The sequence below is a fragment of the Limanda limanda genome, chromosome 14, assembly GCF_963576545.1.
Source record: "Limanda limanda chromosome 14, fLimLim1.1, whole genome shotgun sequence".
Taxonomy (NCBI): Eukaryota; Metazoa; Chordata; class Actinopteri; order Pleuronectiformes; family Pleuronectidae; genus Limanda; species Limanda limanda.
The window spans coordinates 6717291-6745213 of NC_083649.1; the positions used below are offsets into that span (position 1 = coordinate 6717291).

Below are 27923 nucleotides of genomic sequence, written 5' to 3' on the forward strand. Positions count from 1 at the left end.
GCGTGGAAATACTGAGTTATTTGGTTTTCTTCAATGAGGAAACATCTTGTGTGAAGGTCTGAACCAAAAAACATAACAGATAAATCATTATTGAAAAGGTTTTACTCTTAAAACATGTCACTTTATCAGAAACTCGCAGATAGGCTTATCCCTTGATTCTGTCAAAGGGCATCACTTCCTCTTGGAGGGAAAACCCACTATTCTTGCTTCTACTGCGCAAAGTATTATAGTTATAGTACAAGTTATACTCATCTGGTTTGTAAATACTTTGTCCCTGTAGATAAAATACTTGATCATCAGAGAAGATTCTCCTCAAGATCCCAACTAATCCGACAGAGCTGCGTGAATCTGCCTTTTGTTTCCATGCCCACAAATTAGTTTTCATTAAACAATTTATAGATATGCAATGACTATTTTATATATTGCAGTTGATGCATGTTCATATGCTCTACTGCAGATTAATTATTGCACATCCTCACGTTAGAAACTTGAAGATAAAATGCAAACCTGGTGATTTCTACTGTAAAATAATATGATGAAGTTTTATGCATTTTGTAAAACGTATACCTTCGCCAAGGAGGTCACATTTGTTTGTCAGCAGGATTAAAACTAAACAACTGAACAGATTTCCACACACGATGGGACATGAGCCAAGAAAGAACCCATTCAAGTTGTGGAGCAGATCAGGACAAGGGGGCAGATTCTTTAATCACTTTCTTTCCCAAAGTGAAATAGGGCTTTTTTGTAATTTCACCTTTTTCCCAGGGAATGATTCATGGATCTCGATGTGAAATCAGATGCAGCTTGATTGAATATAAGCCGTGTGTTCCCCTGAGTGACAGGACCCCCGTCTACAGCTCATCCTTCCCTCCAAGGTAAGAACAGGTGGCAATGACACCAAATCTTAATGTATTCAGTCAATTTTTCTCCTCTGGCCTGATTCGAACCCTGAGTGAGAGACGCCGGGATTAATGAACCCAGCCCACGGGCGCTCGGCCGCCTCCTCCCATCTAATCAAGTGTAGGTGAAGTTCTGGCTCCTCGTAGCAGCAGCAGCACACGACAGCAGGACAGGGGATGATTGCTCTGACGCTGCTGCCCTGTCAGTGATGGAGAGGTGTTGGTGTGTGGGAAGATCAGCTGCTGCAGAGGGTGGAGGGGAGGAGGGGGGGTACTTTTGAATGAAGGCGCCCCAAGAGGGGTCTCTGGTGGCCAGAGGAGAACACAGGGAGCAATCAATAATCAATTAGTCGTACCTGCCTGTGTGTCTACAAGGGGTGTGTGTGTGTGTGTGTGTGTGTGTGTGTGTGTGTGTGTGTGTGTGTGTGTGTGTGTGTGTGTGTGTGTGTGTGTGTGTGTGTGTGTGTGTGTGTGTGTGTGTGTGTGTGTGTGTGGTGTTAAGCACATGTGGTTCCCTTTAATGGAACAAGTTAGATTCACATTTGATTGGTTTAAAAGATACGGTCAAGGACATTGCATGATAACCGAGTTTCAGACGTATTCTCTAAATGTATCACAGCAGATACGTATTTTTTAAAACTTTCTAATATAATTTGTTCATATTTTTTCCTTTTAATTCATCAAGATAAATAATAAAAACTTGAGATATTTGATGCTCCAGGTAATATTTATAATAACAGGTGAGTGTTTTTATTATCAACTCAGAAAAAAATACAACCTGAATCCACCTTATAGTGACTTGAAATTAACTTTTCAACCTTTTCCCATATTTAAAAAATGAAAGACAGGCTTTGTGTGAAGTGAAGAAGAGAAGTGAATCTGTATTAATGATCTTTGACTCTATAACCTTCTGATAACAGTGAGTATAATCACGTTTTTCTGGGATTAAGATTCTCAAACCACCTCTGAACACATTTTGAGGACAATTGATGCCATTGATATTTGTTACCAAATGGATCACAGGGTGAAAACAATGAGATCTAAAAAGTTTACAGCCACAGAAACCACAGATTGGACTGAATGGGTGTGATGGGATGATTCTCCTCTGTCTGACTGACGGAGACCCCCCGTGGCGCCCTCCATCTCCATCGTGCGTAACCAGCTGTTGCTCTTACCGATCCGGAGAACCTGCGCCGGGCTGTGGGTGATCTGCGTGGCGAGAACCAGCCAGAAGAACCAGAAGAACCAGAAGAACAGTGAGGTCCTCTCCTCCATCGTGCTCCACCAGGTCTCACCGCCGGCACCGACACCAGGACCCGGGGACAGGAGCCGTGTCCGTGCGCTCACACACCTGGAGCTCCATGGCCCGCCGCGCGTAAAAGACCCTGGACCAAGTTTAAGAGCCGAACCGATCCGTGCCGATCCGGGTCAGGTCCGACCCACCAGCATGAAGAGAGAGAGGGGGGGTTAAAGGATGGAGGCTGAAATACAAATCCACAAACTGTCCCGCAGGAAACCAACCGGAGTCACATCCTCTGGAATCTGAACTGTCTGCAACTGTAACTGGAGAAAGTGTGAGAGAGTAAACACGCCCACTCATTGGTTGATGTGGAAGAGAGAGAGAGATAGGGGGGGGGGTGGAGGAGAGAGAGAGAGAGAGAGAGAGAGAGAGAGAGAGAGAGAGAGAGAGAGAGAGAGAGAGAGAGAGAGAGAGAGAGAGAGAGAGACGTGTGAAGCTGGTGGAAATCTAACTTCCTGAAAGAGTTTTCAGAATAATCCACAAATAAATTTCATATTAATAATAATAAACTAATAATAAACTCCTCCATAAAACACAACACATCAATGATCTTTACATAAATTCAGTTTGAACTTAACAATGAAGCAAAATAAGAAAATTAAATTGAATATAAGTAGTGTGTTAAGCTAAACAGGATCAAACAGCTGTCAGGTAAAACAATACGAATTTAGCAGTGAGAGATAAAATGAAGCAACTATTGTTTGAATCATTAAACAACAAGATGTGGTATATGATTTGTTAGCTTGATCGAAAAAACTACAAAGTGCCCCCCCTACTGGGGAAGCATGTAATGGACAAATGACGTATGACGAATGAAAGCCACAGTATGAGCAGTGGTGGTGAAGACAACAACTCCCATGACTCCCAGTCTGCTTCATGACATCATCAAACCAGATCTTTTATTTGACTGGAGGACCCCTGGTGGCCAAAGTTACACATTTGAAGGTTTAAAACTTAGCTTTTTTTCTGTTATACAAACATGTAAATTGATGTCTGTGGGATAATGTGACATACAAGTGTTTTGCTAGTGCCAAGGAAATTAATTTTGACATATCTTTTCTCATCTATACAAGAAAATAGCTCTATTTGAAGCAGGAATTGTAAGAATCCTTTAATTTCTCCAAATAATGGGTGTCTGATATTTTCCCCCTTGACAGCTCTGCTTTTACACTGAAAACCAGTCTGGCTCTGGTCTAATCTGGTGTCTTTATTTGGCTGGCCGTGGTTTGGATTAAGGAGCAGATGGATTGGCAGCGGCTGCCTCCACCGGTCCTGATGAGAGGAGAATAATCTTCAGGTTACAGAGGGGCAGATGCCAGATTATCTCTCGCCGCAGACAAACGAGGTCTTTATCTCTCCGCGGCCCAGTGAGAGAGAGTTCAAATAATAACGGCGACATGACTTGAGAATAGAATAACATCAGTCCCTTTGAGTGCTCCACCATCCCTGAAGGAAAACAGAGACTTGCGGTACCACTACATGTTTTGTCGTAAAACTACTGACTGATGGATACACTGGTTTAGAAAACTCTCTCGTAAAATTCAGGCCCGTGGTTTGATATCGTGACATTTTGAAAAAGGCCAAGACTGCCCGGTGCCAGCCAACTCTCCTCAAGCAAAAACATTCTGAACAGAATTGACATTTTGTTTATCACAATGTTTGTGAAACTCTTTCCAGGCCGGCAGCCAAATGATCTGAGGGTAAAAACCTGCCAACTCAACCTGGACCTCTGACAAACAGCCTATAGACAAACTTAATTACCCCGGCCTCTCCAGGAGGAGTCCTCTGGCAGAAGTCCCTTCACCGATCCAGCCTGATGTGAATACTGAGCAGAGCAGATCTGGTAAATGCCATACATGTCAAAGTGTGCTGGAGCTGAGGAAACAGGATTACCTGATGCATTAGAGAAAACAATTCAAAACTAATGTATTTATGGATGTTATTACCAACAATAGAGGTCCATTCTGACCAGGCAAATTCAATTTCAAAGATGTTTTATCTTATTTAACTTTGTGTCTTATTTAGTTTAGACTTTATACAGTGCAATATTTTCTCTAAATCAAGCTTTTGGAGAAGGGAGCTTTGAATCCTTTATTTAACCTTTTACATTTCAAAACCCAAGACAATGGATTTCCACACTGAAATTGAATCTGCAGAAAGGCTCCGGCATCAATCATTATTTTTATTCGATGGGCTGAAAGCGATTTCCCCATAACCTCCTGAGAGGGAGTTATTCCAATGAAAACACCTGGAAGGAAAAGGGTTGATTATACAGTTGCAGAAAGAAAAAGGACGAAAAATAATTCTCACTTTCACACAGGACTAAATTTAGAAAATTTATTTAACATAAGAACCATACTCCACTGTTTTTTGTTAAACGTACAAACACAGTTTTAGTACAAAGGGGAGAAGTCAAAGGGGGTTTCCCACAGTATGTGCCTCCATGGAATGTGATTGTACCTCACAGTCTGAACGTCCGGGCCTCATCACCCGGGAGCTTAATTCTAAGAAACCATCATAATAAAAACACAAGAACATCCAGAGAACATCTCCAACCCCCCCACTCCACTCTCCTCAATCTCTGACTGACTCAGAGCCTCACACCCTCACACAGGTGGGCATTAAGTGCATGTTCAATACATCCATTAAGGTGCGATGACTTTGTTGAGCTTAGCACGAGGGCTGTTGGTGATGACATATAGTGAAACAGCACAGCCTGGTGGATGGAGGAAGAAATGCAGGAGAGAGTGGGAAGTGGAAACAGGCGAGTGAAAGTCTGCTTGAGCCAGATTCTGTGACCCTCAAAGGTCAAAGTAAAAGAGCTGGAGAGAGCAGAGGAGAAGGTCTGAAGGTCGACTGCATGATCGCTCCTCTGTTACAGTTCAGTGACACGTTTCTGTTTCTACCGTCTCTTTAAAAAACAAAGAAAATTCAAGTCAAACAGGATCGTTGGAGGAACTATTCAGCTAATTATCAGGGGTGGAGGACGTGGAGAGAGTTTGGCCTCTGGGGCTGAAGGAACCTAATGAAATCGGTAATGAAAAAAGCCATTTTGATTAGGAACAGAAGAAGAGAAGGGCTGTGAAGGACACAAGCGAGTTTCTGGCAGCAAACACTCAGGAGGTGGCTCGTAACACTGGGCAATGTGGTGTAAACGGTACAAAATGACAGTAAAAATACAATAGTTAAATAAAGACTTACTATCTTTTCAAAAAAGGGTAATTCCAGGAGACAAAAGTGAGCTTCAAAACTATATTTTTGTACAAGAGGTTAACGGCACTCGATCGTGCTCCCGGCTGCAAAACCGAGGTGCAGCTGATATTTAACTTAAAATGATATAAAGCACAGTAAAGCTAGTTGGTTTCTCACCGTCGCACACGCAGCAGGCGCTAAGCCGGAGGCCCCTGAAGAGACGCTCAGTAACACACAGCCCTTCAGCGTCCAAATACAAACACAGTTTTTTCCGAGTCAGAAAAATAGAAACACCCACATTGCTGTGTTTTTAAAAAATAAAACTTTGTCTGTTTTGTTTTTTGGCCAGAAAAAAAGTCACAGTTCAGTGGCGCCGTCTCTTCAGTACAGTAGCTGCCTCCAGTCTCTGAGGCTGTGCGTCTGTGTGCAGTGTACAAACACACACACACTTTACTGTGCTGTCTTGTTCACATACAATTCTGCGTGTGTGTGTGTGTGTGTGTGTGTGTGTGTGTGTGTGTGTGTGTGTGTGTGTGTGTGTGAAGCCTGCGTGCGTGCCCAAGACAGTGAGGACTCTACTCTTTCTAGTTGAAGCAGCACAGGATGAGAATCTCTAGGTTTCAAGACACATTAATGAAGCCGCGCTCATTTGTAATCTTTACTCACTTTCAGTCCTTTTGGATTGTCTGAATAAGGGAGAGAGAGGTGTGGTGGGGGGGAGGAGGGTTGTGTTGTCACACCGGGAAGGACCGGCTGAGGGCTGGACACCTTCTATACAAGGTTCTCCTTCAACGTTCACATAATTAAAGCTTTTATCCGCTCCGTCCTCCACCTTTTCTCGCACTTCTACTTTGTGTAAGAAGCGGAAGAAACCACCGTCTCCTTTCTTCATCTGGTCGTCTTGTTCTTGTATCAGAAGACGTCACTGTTGCACCCGTTGGCGAAGTCGTCCTGCCGCACCCAGATCACATCGTGGTCGTTGCTTGTGAGCTTGAGAGTTGGGGTCGCACAGCGGGACAGGGAGACGCTGCGGGAGGAGAAGGAATCCTCACCGTGCTTTGTTCGCTCCACTTCCTCCTCCTCCTCCATCACCTCACGCCTTGTCTCTATTCGTCCGTTCAGGTTGTGACCCCTCATGTCTCCGCCCTGCAGCTCCAGACCCTTCATCTTCCCCTCCAGGTCGGGCGGTTCGGCCGACGCTGCTCGCACAGACTTGCAGTACTCGTCGTCGTCGCTCAAAATGTCCGTCTCCTTCACCGGCACCACGCCGACGGCCTCTCCCTGGCCCTCGTAGGGCCCCAGGTCGAACTGCTCCTCCACCCAGCGGTCCGTGTCCTCGCCTTGGGGTCGGTGGGCCTGCTGGAGGAGGGCGGGACGCTGCTGGAACAGCGGCGAGCAGGAGGAAGGGTCCGAATCGTTGCTGTTGTTGTTGTTGCCGTGGAAAACCAGGTCGGTGTCGATGGTGAAGCGGTTCCTCACCAGCTTCCTGCGGGCCAGCGTCCGAGATGGAGTTGAAGCTAAAGCCACAGAAAGAGATAAAAGACACCTTGTTACATTCTGGTCACGTCAGGTACAAACACTGGATAAATCTAAATGTCCTTCTTTGATTGGCTGAGCTGCACATTTCTCACAGATATGGATTCAGTCTCTGGTTTCACATGTTAGAAATGGGTGTATTGGCGACATCTGCTGGTTAATAACTTTCACAGCAGTTTGACCAAGATGTTCATCCTTGGTCTGGACTAAAAACTAGAAATGTCAAAGTATATTTCCTTTCTTCACAGGTCTAAAGCTACAGATAAATCTGAAATTACATGTACATCGACATGTTCCTTGGTTCTAACTTCAGACTGTGGATTACAATACACTAAGATACGAAGATGAACCCCAGCTGTGTCACCTGCTCTGTTCATGGCGGGCCTCATCCCCTTGAGGGCACACAGGCGTTTGCCCCCGAACGGGACGTACTGCTGGTTGAGCGGCAGAGACTCCGTCTTCAGAAGCTGCCGCCGCTGCTTCTCCCTGAGGATGGAGTGCACCGCTTTCAGGAAGTCCTTCTTACTAACTGGAGAACTGAACAAATCAAAACACAAGAACATAAACATGTATATTAGCAAAAGGTTTGATGTGGACTAGCTTCAGTTTTCAGCTTTTGAACACATGTGTAGGTTTCCTACTTGCAGCACAGCTGGAAGGTCCTCTCTGGTCTCCCTTCAGATTCAGATCTTGTGTGAACTATCTCACACACGGCTGTCCCCTCAGAGTCTGAGAGAGGGAGAGAAGACACATGTGAGCTATATGTAAAAGAATGGCTTAATATCCACCATTCATTGTATTTCCCTTTAACAAGAGGTCGTTAGGCAGATTAACGATCACTTGAGCTGAGTTACCAGAGGGATATTAAGGATCCATCTGGGAAAGAGCCGAGACGACCACATGCAGACCCGCTAATAGGTGAGTGACTGTTTTACTTTTAAAGGATCATTAATTTTCAGTGGAAGAGAAGAACAGAAACACTGAGTGGACTGGAGAGGTTTGAAGCTATCGTCATCAGAAACGACCTTTGATCGAACTTCTCAGGACAATGATATTTTGCAGTGACCTCAACATCCAAATGCAGAATAATGTATATCTATAAAACAGCATTGTTAGAGCGTATGTGCACTTTTTAATGGTAAGCAAATCTATAGTGGAAAAGCAAAATTGTTCGTCAGGCACCAAAATAGAGATTGTAATGTCCACTTCCTCCCATGTATATTAACTTACTATATTAACTTTGACGTATACAACATATACTTTCGGTGCAGATTCAAGCTTCTTATCTGACACACTCATGTAATATTACGTATGAATGAAGCACCATCTGTAGGTTTCCCTCTGTGCAGATTCATGGAGATTATATCTGACAACACATATCAATTCTAAAGCCTCCAGTCTCCACATGGGGCCTCAAAGAGTTTCTTCTTAATTACATATTTCACACTAATTGCAGGATAATTAACCGTGACACTGACCCCAGCAGGAAGTCAAGTCTCAGAGAGCTCATTCTATCTGGAGGAAATTGTGATGCAAGGTTTAAAAGAAATGGCTTCAGGTGTGTTTGCACAGACGTACTTGCGAGGGGGCGGAGCTGCAGAGAGTCCGTTGCGATCATGTGACGGAAACGGAAAGGATCCCTGTCGTCACTCACGGACGCTCGGTGAGATCCGCCCTGGAAAAGAGACACTGGGTGGTTGAGACAGCTGCAGTACATCAGCACGACAGCAGAGGGCGGGAGAGCTCAGCCTTTAAAAGACACAACAATCTACTGTACTTACGATTTTCTTCCTGTGCTTGGAGGAATCTTTGCAGACAAATACGACTGCTGTCTTGAACACTGAATGAAGGCAAGGGAGAGATGAAAAGGGAAACCATTAGGGCCTCCTGCATTCATTTACTGCATATATATATATATATCAAAAGACATTTCATTACAGTGACAGCTTAATGCAGCATGTCAAAGGACGCTTTCTAGCAACAGCTTTCAAGGAAAACTCGCCTCAGACTATATATCAGCAGCACAAAGGAGGGAAATGGAAGTTGCATCATTGCATTACCCTCACCATCACCTCACAGGGAAAAGCCCTCACAATGTGCACATGAAAAATATATAAAAAATGTAAAATGCTGAAAGGGGGGGACACTTCTAGGTGTGAGAATTTCATTTGATACCATCAACGTGAGGCACTTCACGTGAAAAGTAAGAAATAATTCAAATTGCTTTATGTAACGTGCCCGACTGGATTTTCCTTTTCCCCTCGCACCCGGCGTCACACATGTGCGTGACAGCTTTAAGGGGGGTGCAGTAAAGTGCAGTGTGAGAAGTGTTGAGATCGTGCAGCGTTTATCCCAGAAAACATTTACAGTAGAATTGCTGAGATGCTGAGCGTATATATATAGTAAAGCTTAGGGAAACAATTATTTATTTATCTAAAAGAAATCCACTTTATTTCATACATAAATGCACAACTATTTAACCTATTTGAATTCAAAATGTGGACGGTAGATGGTGGAATGCAACCAAGCCCAGGTGCAAATAAACAAGTTCTGAGGTTAGGTATCTAAGTTTAATATTTCAAGCTGTTGAAGTGGATTCCAATGGATGTAGATGTAGAAAGCTCAGTTTTTTTATCTGTGAATAACACTGTTCCGGATCTAGGAGCTACCCGAACAAAATCAAAGAAATGTGTGTACAAAAGGAAACCAATCTCCTCACCAAAAGCAGCCAGATCAGGGTCCTTCTTGCCTTTCACCAAAGCGGATGGAGGGTTGATCCACACCACGGAGGAATGTAGTAAAAGATCCCCCATGGAGAGGTCGGCCACCTGAGGTTAAAAAGGAAAAGAAGTGAACATACAGTCAAACATAAATCACTGGATTCCTGATGGATGATCTGCATTAAACAGGGATTTCACCTCTTTTTTGTTTGCAGTCTGTTCATTGATGAGCTGATCGAAAACGGCTCCGTACTCCTCGTGAAGCTTCTGCATCTCGTTGATGTGACTCGCCACCTTGTTCATGGCGTTCATCGCAACTGAAGGGAAACCAACGTGAATCATGTTCAAATCCTAATCACCACACTCTCTTGAATCCTGACTATATATAGTTTTATGAAGCGTAGATTATTGAGCATTGTGCTAGAACGACTGGCTTACCGTCCAGGTGGTAGTGCTCCTCAGAGTCCGGGTCGGTGAGGGAGTAGAGCTCCCTGAGCAGCAGCGGGTACTTCAGGACCCTCTGGATGGGTTTGATCAGATACGACTCCAGGGTGGAGGAATGCTGCTGTCGGGGGTTTCTCTCGGCCAGGAAAGCCTTGAAATCTGGATCGGTCTTTGCTGGAGGAGCAGAAATATGAGATTAATTTCAAGGAAACATAAAGAGATGTGGACGGCGGCATTTGAAGGTTAAACTTCCATATTAAAGGGACTCTCACCTTTGTTGCATTTGAGAATTACAGCACATTCAAATCATCCCGCCTTCCTCCAATCCCCACCCCCTCGTTCCCATCCGCGGTGTTTTATTTAAGAAACTTTATTTACACAAGCAGACTTACAACCATCCCGGTGTTTTAATTTTTTTGAAGAAACTTTATTTACAAGCAGACTTACAACCTACTGCCTCCGCGCACGCACGAATGCGCCACAAGAAGCAGACGGAAAACCTGCATGTCCATGCAGCAAACAGACAGGTCTGTCGGCCAATAAGGTCCTTCGGTCCGAAGAATTTTATTGGTTGAAGTTTTCACTAAATATTATGAGAGTGAAATAATTGTTTGTTTTTACTCCTGGTGGGTCTGTCTTGCATTTTAGAGTGTCATTACCTTATTAATACCAATTTAACCTTATCCAAAAAAAGTGTAAAAATGCAACAAAGGTGAGAGTCCCTTTAAGATAAGAATGATCAAATCAGCAGGTGGTCCCTATTGTGTATTTTCAAATGTGTCTGGAAAGCACGATCACACACGATGTCAGTGTTGAGTTTACGTCTCGCTGTGCTCTGACTGTGCTTCCTCTACACACCCTTAGCCATAATGCAGATGATGCAAGAGAGCAACAAAGTTCAAGTCAACTCTCAGAGCAGTGAGTGGTGGGTGTGTGTGTTCGAGGCCAGTCAAGAATGTTTGTGTGTTTGTACCTTTGGCCAGGACCTTGGGGACCTTGGTGTGGCTGGCGCAGAAGGCGCTGTAGATCTTGAAGCGGTCGGCGTAATACAGGAAGGAGCCACCCAAGGAGAACAGCACTTTCTGTGGAAACAGGTGGTAAAAGCAATGAATGCATTTATTATTTGTCCAGTCCTGGATTACACAAAGTGCTTTACAGTAAAAAGTCTCATTCATCTATTCACACACATTTAAACAGCAATTTTACTATCAAACACTGTCGAAACACAGCAGTCAGGGGCAGGTTTTAGGTTTAGTATCTTGTCTAAGGATATTTTTAAATGAAATGTCACAGACCAAGTATCTCTGCTTTTATTCAAGGACATTTTTTTTTTTGAAGAATTATCTAAGGGAAGTTGAGATCCAGCGAAATTCGTCATTTGTGCTGCTGAACCAGGCCGAACGGAAGAAGTCAGAGCAAACACGTGTCCACACACCTAACACCGTGAGCCATTAATCAGGAATTCTCACATTAAAAGTCAGGTCTAAACCGCAGCTCCAAGAGGAAGTGAGTAAGGAATGATGCATCAAATGATCAACCTTCCCTTACCTTAAACTGCTCCACCCTTTCCAGCCGGTCCAGATGAGGCACCAGCCTGATTCCATCCTCCAGCGTCCGGAGGAACTCCACCTGGAACTCCACCATCTCCCCGAGGTTACCGAACAAGACGTCCAGCTGCAACACACACACGGAGAATCATCCTGAAACAACTGTGACCTTAAGAGCCGCGGGAATCATTAGGCTGAAGCAAATCAGACACAGTTTATTCTCAGATGAAAAGAAATGAGGTGGAAAGTACCTCATCCTGTGTGAGGAAGCTCTCTTTCTGCAGAGGTGTCAAGTAGCACTCGATGAGGCAGCTCAGGTCCTGAAAAAGGAGAGGATGTTCATGAAGGAATCAGGAAGGACATATAGGGCGTCTTTCTCTGTGGAGGCTGTTTAATGAGGAGTCAAATGTCTGGAATTTAAACTGCAGACAGAAATCAGCATGCACAGGTAGGAACACATCCCACTTGCATCCATCCTGCAGAGTCATTACGTTGATAATGACTCTCCCAACACCGAGAGATGAGTAGTTTCTCATCATCGATCCAATCTATACATGCACGGCTTGTTCAAATCACAAACCCTCGAGGGAGCTTCCACTCACTTTGACGTAGGTCTTCTCCGTCTCCACCAATTCATTGATGACCTTGCGGAGTTTGTCTGCGTGGGAGAGCTGCCTCTGAGCCGCGGTTCCAGCCGTGGGTGGCAGAGCCGACACGGGGCTCGGTGAAAGGGAGGAGGAGGAGGACGAGGAGGAGCACGACATGGGGCACTCGCTGGGATTCATGTCGTGGAGGCTGCGGCAGAAAGCGGTGACCTGCTCCGTGCTCTGGACAGACGGGGGACAGAGAAACAGGACGGGTTAGATACCTTGTAAAAGGGTCACTTCCTGTCTGAGAGGGTGGAGAGAGAAAAATCTGCTGTAGGAATAAAGAGTGATTCAACAGGAGCTCATTCACAACAAAAATTAAATGTACGCTTAGGTAGATGAATAAAATATAAAACAACAATCTCACCCACAACCATATTCTTAATGTGCACGTGCATATGTAAAAAGCTGGAAAATCAAGCATCATAAACAATTTACACAACACATTCTTGCAGCGCCTGCAATAACAACACCCACCTGGTATCAAAAATACCAAGCATGAGCAGACCTGTCACGTAAAGCTGGTCCTAATGTTAAAGAAGTACCAGGGGCTCTTCCCCTTTGCTTCTCTGACTGTTTACACACAGCAAACATGAATAGTCGGGATCAAGATGTTCTATTCACATCCAACCGTTTCTTTCATAATCTCAAGGCTGCGAAGGCGCACGCAGATGTGTGTGGGCACCGGAGATGGACGGGAGTTAAGTCCAATCTGAGATGAACGATGAGTAATACAGCAACAATATTACCTAATGTTAACCTTAAATACAGCGGCCTAATGATTCACTTCCTTCCTGTCATCAAAACTCCACTTGCTCTGGAGTTATATCAAACACCGGTGCATGTGTGGTTGGTTTTGGGCCAAGTCCAGACAGGCTGTTGCTTTAGGACTGAGAGGTGTGACGAGAAAATGAACAACACACAGAAGTTTCTTTCTCCTGGAAGTGTAGAAGAGTGAATGAGCTCCGCCCACAGACCAAACATTAACTAAAGGATTCATACTCCGAACATGTCTCGTAACGTTACTCCTGTCGTCACAAAACTCTTAATTCATCTCATTTAACTGTCGTTCATGAAATAGAGCAACGTTAGTCACTAAGCAGTAGTATTATCCTGTGTTTCTTTATATTTTAAACTCACACGCTGATGTTTTCACAAAAATCCAAAGCCACCGTTGAGTGATGGTTAGTTTGATGCTTCTAATTAAATCAACAGGCAGCTGGTTGAGCTGAAGACACGGCTTGTCTCTGCTGATTCCACGGCTCGTCTCCTGTTGGACTGCAGCGTGGACAAACACACTTTTCCATTGTCGTTTTAAAAACCTGTTTTGCAACACTGCTGCACACACGCACACACACAAAACAAACACACACACACACAATATGATGATGCTGACATTCCTTCCATCAAGTCAAGATGTGCTCTTTCAGTCACTTAAAGGAAACCACACAATAAACCAAAAAAGTGTGTAATGGAAGGAAAATTGAAAACATGCTGCATCTGTTCACACCCTGAATAATATCAAAATCTGCATTGGGAGCCTCACTTCAAGTTTTTCACATTTCATATTCAAAGTATTATCCGCAGTGCTGGTTATTTAAACACTTTTTTGTGGTTAATAGTCAAAAACATGAAATAAACTCTAAATTCTCCTTTTCCAAGAACAGACGTGATGTAGAAACAGAATAAAATGACGCAGGGATCCATGTGTGAACAGCTCCAGATTCAAACTGTGATCGCGCCTCTAAATTTCCTCAACACCCCAAACTGAGCAGTGACATTAACAGTCTTGCGTCTCATAAACGAGGTCTTGCCCTTGACAGCCAGAGGAATTAGTGACAGCCAGGTGACAGATGGAGCAGGGACAGAGACAGAAGACAGCGGCGTGGAGATTGAGACGGACGGATGGACACATAAAGCTTCACCATCGCCTCTGATTAGGAACCGAAAATGTGCTATCCAGGATAATTCATGCAATTAAAAAGAAGACGTTGTTATCTGACCCACAGCTCATGATAAATGCAAGTTGTTAGGAAACTTTCTGCTTCACTGCATCTGGAGAGATTTCAACACTACATGCTATCACACATCTGATCTGACATAAAACTTACATAAAATGTGCTGAACCTTGAACCGCAACACTGCTTTACTGTGACATAACCACTGATCTCGGCAGGAGCAAATCCACAACACAAACCATGAAACACACACAGACACACACACACAGATATCAGGCTGCACGGCTCACCAGCTGTAACATATCAGAGATGGAATCGGTCGAGCGCTTGGAGGTCCTGCTCCTCCTGAATGCCGACATGCTGGAAGGTCAAACACAGTTCAACAAGGAGTCAGGGGTCCGTGTGGTGTCCAGCGCTTCCAGTCCAGATACCTTCCATTTCTCCCAGTGCCAAAGGGCTTTTCCTTTTTAAACTCAAACGTGCTACCTGTCCAGGAGGCTGAGCTCGTCCACTCTAACTCGCCCAAAGTGTAAAAGTAAACGCCAGCTGTTTAGAAACCTCACCGCTCAAATAGGTTATTACACAGGCTGAATAGAAAATATTGCTCTCATGTCACTTCATCCCACTGCCTGAATCCAATCAGTCCCTCGGCACGCTCCCCTGTCAGCTCCTTGTTTACACTCGCTCTTCTCCCTTCTGTCCTTCCTCCCCTGTCTCACTCCTGTCCAGGTGTGAGAGAGCAGCTGCGGCGACAGCAGCAGCAGCGTAGAATATATAATAAAAAAATTATAAGATCAAACATCACATGGAAGAGAAGAGGGGAGGAGAAAGGAGGGAGGAGAGAATGGGAGGTGAGGTGACAGTGGGTGGAGAGAGAGAGAGAGAGTCAAACACTCAGGAAAGAGACAACAGGCATCTCTCTCTCTCTCTCTCTCTCTCTCTCTCTCGGTTTGACTGCAGGTCAGAGAGATTTATGTGGAGAAGAAGAACAAGCTGCCTCACGTTTCAAAGTGAGTCTATGGAAATGTGTGAACACTGCAACACAATCCAAATCCAACCAATCTGGACTCAAACTAAGAAAAACATCCTGATGAACTTTAAGTCTCCTGATGATCATCAAAGCAGAGTTAAATTAAGACATTTTGATTCAGGTTTGACTGGAGTTTCAAGCTCTTCAAACCAGTGATGGTTTACTTTGCACACAACACACCTGCTGCACACTCGTCACGCCGGAGAAACAACAGCTTTATGTTAATGCTTTCCGGAAATAGACCTTAATTCAAACTGATCTGCATATCCTGACGGCAGAGATTGGATGAGACACCACGAAAACATGTTGACGTACTTTCCAAGTCTGATTTGTGTGCACCCCCACTGACCTGCAGGACACTACACTTTGACCTCAGACGTGTGAGAACAATCACAGCTTAGGAAGGGAGAATAAAAAAAAAACAATCAGCATCAATACCTTTCTTCTAGTACGTCCAACACATGCATTCGCTGAAACCCAGACACCAATGTTCACATATTTCTACACAAAACGCTCCACACCCCCGCCCCGCCCCGAGGTCGGAGGCAAGCTCGGACCTGCTCTCACTCCCGCCAGCAGAAACCCTGCACACACACGAGAGCCGAGAGCCGAGAGCCAGGATAAACACCAGATTACACATATCCATATATTTGGCATCGGGGAAAAAAACCGCATCTGACACGTTAACACACACTCGGCATTAGAGCTTTTGACACGAATAAGTATCTGCATCTGTAAAGAAGATGGAGAAATGGAGCAAGTTTGATGGCGTTCAATCTAAGGGGCCTCCTAATTGGAGGCTGTGTCTGTGGAGGAGCAGGCTCGTACTTGTCAATGTCAGTGAACACAGACAGGAGAGGGGGGGGGGGGGTCTTAAAGTTCAGCTTCATCTGAAATCAGGGGAAACATGCAAATCCATAAATCCCCATGAGGAACGATGGCATATAGCACAGAGAGAGAGAGAGAGAGAGGGAGAGAGAGAGGGAGAGAGGGAGTTTAATCATTTAATCTGAAGGGGAAGGATGATGCTATGACACGAGTTCTCACAAATCTGTGTATGAACGTTTAGATTTTGCAGCAGTTGATTTGCAGACGTCGATGGGAAGAAGCTTATGAGGATGAGGCGAGTGTTAAGTGCAAGTATTTTTCTTTTTTAAAGCAATAGCAATATCTGCAACATTTCAAAACACAAGGATATTGTGCCTTTTAATTTGCACATGATCATATTACAAAAGGAATTTAATCTATAAATGACTGCTGAGTTATTCCTATTAATATTGATAACCACAGTTAATCAATATTGAAAATAGATACATATATTATTATTGTTTTCTTGCAGGTTTCATGAATCTGACATGAACAGTGCTCCCTCCAGTGGAGGCCTGGGAAACAACACCAACAACTGGCACCAAGCTGTTTCTTGAGAGGAATCAAGTCAAAAAGACCATTTTAAAGATTATTATTCCTTAAGATATACATTACTGATCACTTACTATATTAAAACTAATACACTTCACTTAAAGGAGCAGAATTATACCATCAGAGGTCAATCAGACACAAACCAAGATGAAAATTGTCCCTGCCACCCTTCACTCACTGAATTATGCATTTTCCATTTCAATTGCCCCTAAGCCGAACTGATAGAGCTTTCTAAATTATAACCAGCCCTTGTCTGCGAGGCTGACTACACCTTAGAGAACACTGGCAATCACCATCATCTCCATTATCACTGTTATCCCAAGCAATTTTATTCTCTGATTGGTTTATCATATTGCAAGAGGTGGCTCCGCGCTTTGTCTAAAATAATGAAGCTCCCCCTGTTTCCTCCGGCTAGCCAGAACCTCATTTATCTCCACTAAATGATGTGAAACACTGGCGGACGAAGTAATTAGAATGTGGGCATAATTAAAATTGTCCCACTTTGCCTCTTTTTTTTCCCTCCGTCTCGTCGCCTTGTGGTTTCAGGCTCTGGGTGAAATGAGGTAAGACGTGATCCTCAGCACTCCGGAGAGAGGAGAGCGGGGGGGGGGGACAAAAGCACATTCAACATGAAGAAAAAGATTTTGAAAGAACAGACTGGTTTTTGGAAGTTCCCAGGGATTTGGTGGCAACTTTGGCCCGTCTCTGTTGAGGGAGGGAGCTTTCAAGAGCTTCACTCCGAGGTCAGGCCTCACAGACGACTGGGGAGCGGAGAACCAACAGCAGCCTCATGTTGTTGATGCTAATGAACAGCAGGGGGTTAGTGGTGAGGAGGAGGAGGAGGAGGAGGAGGAGGGTGAAGAGGGACAGGAAGTCAGGAGGAAACTGGAAAGACAGCGGGAAAAAAAGGAAAGAGATTCCAAAACAAAGGACGACAGATAAGGAGACACCAAAGACAAGAGGAAAAACACTGGGAGGACAATTAGTCTAATAAAGAACGAGGAGGGGGAGAGAGAAAATGAAGGATGAACAAAGGAGGTAAAAAGAAGCAGCGTGTGGAAACCGGGGCAGGGTTGAGAGAATAAAAAGGTAAATGAACATCTCCATGGTTCGGTGCTATTATGGTTTTGTTTCTATATTCATAAGCAACCGCCTGAGATAATAGAAGCAAAAAGCACGAGCTAAGCAGCAAACACCAGGGGACGATATTACAGACGAGGGTAAACAACATTCTTGTCCTCATTGCGTTTTCAAAGGGACGACATTAATTCAGATGAGGGATTTGCACCTTATCAAGCAACCTGCTCATGGGGTGTGGACAGTTTGTGCTGACCGGACCTGTTTTTACTTTTAAAATGGTTCCCTCACTTAGTGGCAAATACAGAACTACACTGTAAAATCAGTAATGGTCGAACCCCAGTATAGAGATAAGGTGGGGGATGTCCACAAAATACCATCCCCCATAACAACCTGCCATTTCTGCAGCCTCAGCCATTCCAACATCCCCCATGAGGCAGACGGCTCCGTACGTGCACAGAGGGAATCTACGTGTGTGCAGGTGAGAATCCTATAGTTCTTACTGCTGACTAAACCACAGGATCCAACCCAGGAAGTGGACACTGATTGGCCGACACACAAACAAACAGACACATTCAGACTGACCATCAGCAGCACTAAGAGAAATCCTGCACACATCCATGGCCCTTAGATCATGTAGATTGTGGATTATAGTGGATCCCATCCTGATGCTGGATCGTGATCTTGCTGGCTGCTGACCAGAGACTATGATTGCAGCAGGACTGCTTGACATATAGTATTGAAGTTATCCTTCAAAAATGTTTACCCCCATCAATGCTGCTAAAACCTTTATCCTGATGATGTTTTCCTTCACTTGACATCTATTGCACTTCTGTCCGTCCTGGGAGACAGATCCTCACATGTGTCTCTCTGAGGTTTCTACGTATTTTTACCTGTTAAAAGGGTTTTTAGTAGTTTTTTCTTACTCTTGCTGAGGGTTAAGGACACAGGATGTCACACCATGTTAAAGCTCTATGAGACGAATTGTGATTTGTGAATATGGGCTATACAAATAAAATTTGATTGATTGATTGATTGATATCAAATATTACTGTCTTCAGCAGGTAGAATTCAGCATAAACTTAGAAAAACGAACAACACTCTCCAATTGTTTTGCACCTAAAAGTTAAGTTAACATGAGATATTTCTTGTCTCGTAATGTCAGAATAGATTTATATAGATTTATATCTGAATATATAAGTTTATCAGTAAAATAGCAAGTTCTATCTATAGGTCCGGACACTTTTTTAAAGAGGGTAAATCAAGTGGAGTGAAAGAGAAGTAAACGGGGCCACTCGTTCCTGTTTGTCGGTTTTCCTCTCATCTCCTGGTGCTTTGCTCTCAACTGATAATGGCACATTGGAGTCACAGAACCACCGACTATCCAACAGGATGGAGCCGGGCTGTGACCTCAGCCTCAGACCGACTGACACACATCCGAGGGACAATCAGCACCGTCCCTTCCCCTTCCCTCATCTTTTGCTATCGACACAGAGACGCAAAAAAAAAAAAAAAAATGTCTCTGATGGTTACTGGTTATCAGACATTGCCATGGTAATGGAAGTGACAACCGTAACCAAGGGAGACTGGCTGGCACATTGCGTGTCCCAGCAATCACGGCGCCAACCCTGATCAGACCAGACGTGATCTTAATTAGAAAAATGATGGTGCTCAGTCACTCCTTCACTCACCTCTCTGTCATCTCTGAGCTCCGGAGCACTCACACATCCAGAGTGTGCTCTGCTCACATCTGTTCGTGTGCCAGGACCAACGGGTTCACACTGTTCAACACGCTACACGGAGCAATCATGTGACGTGTTGTCAGAGCTGCATGAAACTACTGATCTGTTATTTATAAGTTTGATTCGCCGAGGAGGTTGGGTTTTCATCTGCGTTTCTTTGTTTATCGGGTCAGGGAAGAAGCCATTACAGGTTGGTACGGATCCAAACATGTTTCACTTGTTTTAACATTGTGTGATGAGTATTTTTCTACATTTTTGATGATTTCTAAGATAATAGTTCATGGATCCTGATGAAAAAGATGAAAGATGAAAAATCAGCCATCTTTAGGAGACTGATTTAGTGCAGATCCACATAAAAATCTGGATCCAGTGGTTTTAAACGACTTGATGATATAGGATTCAACAGAAAATCCAAAGCAGTTGTGTGTAGTATGGCTGCATGCGCGTGACACCACTTCCACGATTGTGTTTCCTGTCTTAGCCTTTGCATAAAAATGTCAAACGCATTACATGAAGAAAAAAGCCTCTGAATATCCCACAGCTTTTCACACAATCTCCCTTTTTGGCTTCATGCTGCACACACACACATTCAGAGACGCACAAATATCCGACACAGCTGAAGAAATATTTAGGTTAAGATCTGCCACAGGGTTTCTACACTCATAAAGTTTGATCAAATGTGTTTCCAGATTGTAAAGGATTGTGGATCAGCGTGTCCTTTGTAGTTCTAAAACTAAAAAACACAATACAGGAGGCAGACACACACCAATATGTTAATTCAGGTAGACAGCCACTCAAAACTCCAGCACTGATCCACAGGTGCCACACAAACACACACACACACACACCAAAGCTGCTGGTCTTTGTCTTCGTGAGTACACTCTGTTGCATGTGTGGTGCTGTTTGTTTGTCTACATAAAGTTGTGTCTCTGCATGTCCCACCTTCTGTCCGACCGCTGTTTTGTCTTCCTGATTGTCCCCGGGGCTCTGCAGAGTCGGCTGAGGTCCTTCCTCCAAACTCATATCTGAGCTCTCCACTGTCAAACCTGAGACCTCATCCAGGATGTCCTCTGCAAAGACAAAGACAAACAACAGAGCTCATTATAGAGCAAGAGCACATATACAGAATATGCTGTGTGGGCAAAATATCTGGAGGCTCTCAGTTACAGCTCTATTTGTTAATCTCAAGAAATCTGAAGGTGCAGTTATACCTCTGGATTTAAGCACATTACTCTTGTTTTATAAAACAGTAAAACATCAGATATTTCTTTCTTCACCTTCCTCTATATTTTTCAAGTAATTGAACAGCCTTCTCCTTGTGTTATTAATGTAAACCATCTCTATAATCCTCGGTTTTTATTCTAACTGCGTTGTGAAATTGGTAATTTCCGCTTTGTCTCCCTTGTGCTGACGACATCTTTTGTGCAGCATCTCTTCTCGGGCTTATGATATCATGGATAACCTCCATCTGTCTGCTGAAGTGTTTTTTTTTTTCCTACTCCCCGTCTGACCCTTTTGCGAACGGCATCCTACACAATGACAGCCCCACACTGCTGAACGATTCCTATTAATATTCATACTCCTCCGAGTCGCTGTATAAACAATGCCAGCTTGTCAGCCTGCGCACTGCAAGCCCCAATTTATAAGGAATACAAATGGTGCCCTTGTGCAGATAAAAAGAGCAGGTCAGGGTAAAGCTGGCGGCTGCCTGCAGGTTAGTTACAACACGGCATCCGTGAATAATTAGCAGATCAGCCTCTTCACCTTCTATGCTTGAAAAGAAACATCACGAGCTGCGTTCTCCCTTTGAGAGACGCACAAACTTGGGATTTAGAGGATTTGTGATCATACAGGATGAATAACATGGATAGAAACTGAATGGAAAAGGGAAGCGTTGAGTAAATTCAGATTCTGTGATCTGAAGGTTTTGTTTCTGTACGATTCCACCAACTGTTGAACCAGTATGGATAGTGAATAATGCTCATCTGATTTTTAAATAAAGTAGAAAGATCTAAATTTTAGTTTAATATCTACTATAAAAGTATGATTTTGAGTGTAAAAGTAGCCTTTAAGCCTAGTTGGTTACCATAGTTCCAAATGGCCTTTGTGGAAAACGCCTAGACATGCCCTTAGGAAAAAATCTGTGAAATATTCATTTTCTGTGGGATTGTTATCAAATTTGAACCTGGGCTAGTCAAGGCTTCACGCTAGGGTCCCAGTGAGTTTTCCAGCTCATAAGTCCCAGCTAGAGTCATCTGCAGGCATCTGTTTAACAAAAAATATTCAGGCTGAAATAAAAACCTTCTACTTCACTGTATTCCAACTGCTATTACTCAATGCCAGTAGCACTAAGACGGATTCTGACTGTTGGGGGGGAAAGTTCAGAATGTTACCTTTCAAAGAGACCAAGATCATGCATGTACTCCAAATGGTTCAAGAACAGCTTTCAATTTACTTTCAGTACTCCTCAGACAGGCATTTTAGGCGAATCTCACCCGCTGCTTAAGATGTTTTTAATGTAAAGAAGCTCACTCCATCTGTCACTAGGGGACACTGTTCTGTACGAAACTCACCACTGTTCAAAACCAAATGTAAACCACTTATAAAAACAGGAAGTGTTACCCTGGCTCTGGGAGAAGATGTCCGTGGACGGGTCCTGCTCCCCATCGGAGCGCCGGGGGGGCACGCAGCGCAGCACCCGGGGGTCCAGGGGGGGCAGCGTGCTGACGCACAGGGTCAACGCCTGGTTCACAAACGCAGCCCTCATGTCGTCCATCTGGAGGGCAGATGCAGGTTTACCGTTCAGCAACAGGATCTCGTCCCCTGCTTGCAGACCTGGGAGAGAATGAAACGATAAAACGGAGAAAGAGAGAAATGTAAAAATGTAATGAAAGTGTAAAGTGTACTTAAGATCCACACAAACACAACTTTAGAGCCATACTGTGGCTGATCATGTCGGGACTCTAATGCGTTCCAATACATAAAATATGCATCCTAGCCATCTTGTTTCGCTTCAGGCTACAACTGATTCAACAAGACTGGATGAGTCTGAGGAGGAGGAGCCTGCCTGTCTATTCCTGTCCCTGTCAGGACGTATATAATCTATAGTATGAAGCCGCTATACACAACAAAGAAACCTTGAACTTCACTCGAATGCAGCTTCAGATAGAGGCTTCCCCCCCCCTCGGTTCCCTGGACCACCTGTGCCCGGGTCCATTAATGGTAAATTAGCGGTCAATCAGGCGACCAATTAGCAGTGAGCCTGGCCCCACGGACCTGATTGGTTGTGACAGCTGTTTAGACTCTGATGGCGCCGGGCTCACCTCGCTGCAGCGCCACGTTAACACAGTCACACATGATTTATCTGTGACTTCAGTGGCTTCTTTTATGGCGTCTACTGTAATATGGCTTTCATAACGCACTGGATGTAAGCAATAACCGAGCACACACACACACACATACCTAGTTACGTACACACACACACACACACACACACACAATTTAGCCCTAAGTTATGACCTAGTTGTCTGGGATGTGAAATGTCAGCTGTAGCAGAGTCTTTATTGGACAGAGAGAGAGAGATAACGCCTCTGGACATATACGGTTGTGTGTGTGTGCGTGTGTGTGCGGTTGTGTGTGCGTGTGTGTGTGTGTGTGTAAGGGGGAGGGGGAGCAGTGGGAAAGAGGAAAAGAGATGAGCAAAGACCCTTTGGGCTCCCTGTCCAGTGGTTGGCCTGGTTTCTGCGTAGTATCCCCTGCAGAAATTCAAGCTCAACCTCGCACACCCCATTCATCCTCCTCTCTTATAGTAAAACACGCACACACACTGTGCACGTGGACCCACTAATGTTGTGCCTGACAAAACCTAATTCTGTGATTCAGCAACATATAGTATAATATTTCCAGAAACGTGCTTTGTGTTGTCTGGATGCCACAAGCCCTTTTCCCTCTCCAGCCTGTGGAGATAGAAAGTCAGTTTCTGTGCTCCAGCAGCTTTTCGGATCGCTAATACACCAGAGGACACAATCTCACACTTGGGTAACCTTGGTGTGACGCTGGGGGCACAATAAATGGGGGGGGGGGTGTTATTTTCTATACATTGGAGTTGTATCTACAGAGCTGCCGTGTGTTTCTCAGACGCATTAGGTTTTCTCTGGCTGTGTTAAAAAGATGGGGAGCTGTGGATGGGGGTTGATCTCTGGACCCGACTGGTCACACAGCATTTCAGAGGCAGACAATGGAGGGATGTTTTTCTTCTTTGCGCCCAGGGAGAAAAGAAACAAACCAGAAATTCATATATCTGATGCAATCCTCCTCCTTTTTTAAATCCCTAGATCAAGGTTTCTGCACATCTTGGCTACGTAGCATATAGGAAAGGTGAATAAAATATATTTTTACATGCACTGAATAAAAGATATTTGGGTTTTCACTTAACCCTCTTTTTATTTTTGTAGTTGCTCGGTCATATCATGTTGACATCCTGATGTTAGAGGTCGTTACTGGCAGCTAATGATCATCTCTATGCACTACATCCTCTCTATATAGTGGTGATTTCTATTTTCTGTTGCTATGTTTACGCCTGATGTTTTTACTCTGGGCTTTTCTGGAGTGTCTAAAAATGTAGAGGTATTTAAAAAATATTGCTAGTCCGGCTTTAGTTTAAAATAAAAGACACAAGGCAGTTCCACGATTGCGCTACCATGAGTGAAAAGCAAAACACAGTGAATTTGCTAAAGTTCCACTTTGTCATGTGTCCAATAATAAAATCCCTGCTCGTACTTTTCACCATTACTCTTAATCATGTCTAGTATTTCCTGTAACAAAGCAATAGACTGCAAATTAACAGTCTGACAACAAGCACATGGCTACTGTAAGTGAATGGTTACGTGAAATGTGTTTTCAGGTGTTTTAGAATGTGTGGACGAGGATTATTATAGATTTAAAACACCATTTTAAAACAAAGCCATTAAAGTATGAATACAAAAGCCAACGTCTCTCAACACAAGTTTGCATTTTCTCTTCTCTCCTCTGTTCTGAGCCACCAGACGTCTCTCTCTCTCTCTCTCTCCATGGTAGTGTTGCTGTAGTGTGTTGGCTCAGTAACTGATGCGATGCAGTCACACAAAGCTGCACTGATAAGATGTCATGTGGGATCAGGTGTTTCCCAGGTCAGGTGCTTCAGTGTTATGTGTGAAATGTCAGCTCGGGGAAAGAAATACTGCGTGTTCCCACTTTTCACATACGCTTCGCATACCGACTGTGGCTCTCAGATTCAGCTGTTTATGAATATGAGCTGTCATCAGGTTTGGTAAAGACAAAACGCACCTTTGGCTGAGGCCAGTCCTCCTTCTTTCACTTCTGTAATGTGGAGCTGCTGCGTCCCATCCTCATCTATAACAGCCACAGAAAAACCTACAGACGCAAAAAGAAAGAGAGTCAGTCATTAATTCCTTTACAGCTTTTTGAAATATCGCATTTTGACAGTGTGCACTGCTGCAGCATAACTACAGCGCAATTAGATCCACTTAAGATCCTCAGCCCGGGTCGTCCCCTCTTCAGTCATTAACTGAGCATGACTCAGTGAAGCCCATTACAAAATCAATTCGATGGCCGATTTAAGAGTGTGACAGGAACTGAGTTAATCTGATTTAAATTGGGGCTATTGTCTCGGCGTACCGTATCCGATGGTGAAGGACTCGGCGTTGTCGAAACGTATCATCTTGGTTGTTTTGGGGCAAATCTCAATCTCTTTGTAGACCTGCAAACACAAGAAAATTACCTTTAATTGACAACAGACAACAGTGTCAAGGTCATGTTATCGCTCGTAATAAAAGAACGGACACATTCATGTATTATTCAGGCCCCTTAACAGAGCAATTCCATTTGAAGGTTGTGGGGTCACACTCCGGGTCGAGTCTGTAAAATGAGTGGGTGCTCACACAAGGGGGGGGGGCGGGGGGGGGGGTCAGACCTCACAGCGGGCCGGAGCATAGACACAGCTGTGTGTGTGAAGCAACAGACGGAGACAGGAGTCCGCAGTGTGCTACGAGCTTCAGTGTGGACGAAAATAATAATGTGATATCATACACGGAGGATGAAAGAGGGAGGAATGAGTCACTGATCAAAGCAGGAGGATAAAAGAGCTCTCGAGGAAAACACGGTGATTGTTCTGAGAGAAGACGAGTTCAGCCAATCACCGTCACACGGAGAATTCCTCTCTGGGTTCCCGGTGGCAGATTAATGTGGAGGTGAGCTTTTTTGTTGTTGTTGTTGTTGCAATGACTGATTGTTTATGTGAATATAATAAGAAAATTACAATCGTGCACATAATATAGTCGGAATGCTGTTTTGCATAATTTAGATCATATAGGCGGTGATGTGTCTTTTGCATTCAGGGAATTTTGAAATGCATTGCAAGCTCAAATCTGCAGCCAAATCATAAAACATGCACAAGCTTGCATCCATTTCTGCCAGAAATGAAATGAAAATGAATTTATAATGAGGTGATGACCCCCGATTTCCAAGTGGAATATATTTGGGTCTCGGCTGAGGTTGTTTTAATTGTCACATAATGATAATTCAGGGTTTCTGCCGATTAGAAAAATGATAAATTCAAGACATTTAAAGAACATAATGAATTTAATGTAAAACCTAAGTTAAGGACAACTAATATGAAGGAAACCCTGAATAATTTTAATTTCAGAGTAGAGTAGCACAGTAGATAATCACCCTTGAAACAACATGTTATCCATAGTCTTTCCCACAGCAAAGCCGAGTGTATTGATATAAAATATATAAAAACATACACCTCTCTCAAAGTGCCATGGAAGTAGCCTTGAAGAATTAACACCTATTTAAATGCATTTAAGACCTAATACATCATATTTTACCATATTTAAGGCCTAAAATTCAGATTAAGACTTTCTAAGAAACCCTGTTACTGTATTCGCATCATCTCTGATCACTTGATATTGTAGTTTCATGGTTGTGCAGCTGGATATTTACTCCATTATGTCACAATCTATTACCACAGTCCTTAATCGTGCATTTCCTCACCAGATCTGAGACGTCATCTTCCAGCTGAGGAACACAGAAGAGCATTTTGTTGTCAACCCACACTTTCAAACGCAGGTAGTGGCTGGATCGGTCGATCTTGTGGGTCTGTAGGAACGAGACAGAAGAGAAACGAGAAGAAACACAGATGAAGAAGCAAAATTAGAGACACAATCACTCTAATTGATGCCATTAAACCCTAACTTGTGATTTGTTCTTCCTGTGATTATAACACCAACCCTGTCATCACAAGATACAATATATAATCTCAACTATCAAAACACTGTGGTCTTTACCACACTCTATACATTATGACATCCACTGAGACCAGGAGAAAGTCCCTCATGTATGAAGTCATGTATGTAACCCACATATTTCTGCATACATGTACCACACAGGGCGCATGAATTAGACGCTCCAGTTCCTTGCGACATGTTTACGGAATGCGTGCACACGATCGCCCACGCACACACGCTGATCAGCTTGTTTTCTGACAGACACTTAAGTGGAACGTATACGTGTCATTAGGCATCATTATTCTCAAGCTGCGGCCGAGACCAATTAGAGAAAAGAGGAGATGAAGTGGAACGACAGTTGACAGGACCGTTGTGTGTCTGTGTGTGTGTGTGTGTGTGTGTGTGTGTGTGTGTGTGTGTGACAGTGACGTGCAGTGTTTATTGTCAGCAAACAACTAAGATAAGGTGACATCTGCACGGACCTTCTTCTGCTTTACTAGAAAATACCTGTCACAGTTTTATGCCTCAGGTTCTCTCTAAGGATTCACATACTTTTCGTATGAATTTGCAAAAAATGACTTGTACATATTTGTCTGTCAACACACTGTTAAAGCTGAGAATCCTTATGCAACCACTAACATTATTCTTCACCATGAGCTGTGTTCAATTTAACGAGACGTGTTACTCAAGACTTCACGTGTTTGTCGAAGCTGTTAAAATAAATCATTTGCTCGACCAGTTTTATGAGCTGCCTCTGTGTGCGTGTGTGTGAGGCCGAGCTGCTCATCCATCACCTGTCAGTGCACATCGTGTAAAACGTTCTGTAATCATCAACCTATGTGTTGTGTAGCAACAGACTTGCATAGCTCAGACATCCACTGATATAAGGTGTGTGTTGCTATCTGCAGCTGCCCACCTTGCAGATGGTGCTGAGGACTTCCAGCGCCGTGTCCCCGGGCTGTATGACGGCCAGGACCGGCTGGTTGTTTGGCAGACACACCCAGGAGGGAGCCAGGTAATCGGGAACCCAAATGAAGCTGTCGACGTTCTGCTGGGGAAGACTCTTCACCGACGCCTCGGTCTCCTTCTGTGAAGTCAAAAAGAAACGTAGACACACACAAAT

The 27923-nt window shown here is 43.9% G+C and overlaps 2 protein-coding genes across 2 annotated transcripts in view; both read right to left on the bottom strand.

Moving 5' to 3' along the window:
* grik1a (glutamate receptor, ionotropic, kainate 1a) overlaps nt 1-4057 on the bottom strand; it is a 36561-nt gene extending 32504 nt beyond the window's left edge. Inside the window, exons 1-2 of the mRNA XM_061086330.1 lie at nt 3961-4057; nt 2075-2284 (exon numbers count right to left, since the gene is read on the bottom strand). Coding sequence (XP_060942313.1) covers nt 2075-2284; nt 3961-4057 — 307 coding nt within the window. The remainder of the gene's footprint in view (nt 1-2074; nt 2285-3960) is intronic.
* Nucleotides 4058-5940: 1883 nt separating this feature from the next.
* Nucleotides 5941-27923, bottom strand: part of LOC133019560 (rho guanine nucleotide exchange factor TIAM1-like) — a 40267-nt gene continuing 18284 nt past the window's right edge. The window contains exons 11-28 of the mRNA XM_061086087.1: nt 27717-27887; nt 26568-26672; nt 25188-25269; nt 24837-24923; nt 22134-22346; nt 20454-20581; nt 12241-12465; nt 11890-11958; nt 11640-11765; nt 11065-11173; nt 10086-10265; nt 9846-9964; nt 9647-9755; nt 8709-8767; nt 8506-8602; nt 7569-7656; nt 7292-7464; nt 5941-6908 (exon numbers count right to left, since the gene is read on the bottom strand). Of these exons, the coding sequence (XP_060942070.1) occupies nt 6304-6908; nt 7292-7464; nt 7569-7656; nt 8506-8602; nt 8709-8767; nt 9647-9755; nt 9846-9964; nt 10086-10265; nt 11065-11173; nt 11640-11765; nt 11890-11958; nt 12241-12465; nt 20454-20581; nt 22134-22346; nt 24837-24923; nt 25188-25269; nt 26568-26672; nt 27717-27887 (2745 nt within the window). The 3' untranslated portion in view covers nt 5941-6303. The remainder of the gene's footprint in view (nt 6909-7291; nt 7465-7568; nt 7657-8505; nt 8603-8708; nt 8768-9646; nt 9756-9845; nt 9965-10085; nt 10266-11064; nt 11174-11639; nt 11766-11889; nt 11959-12240; nt 12466-20453; nt 20582-22133; nt 22347-24836; nt 24924-25187; nt 25270-26567; nt 26673-27716; nt 27888-27923) is intronic.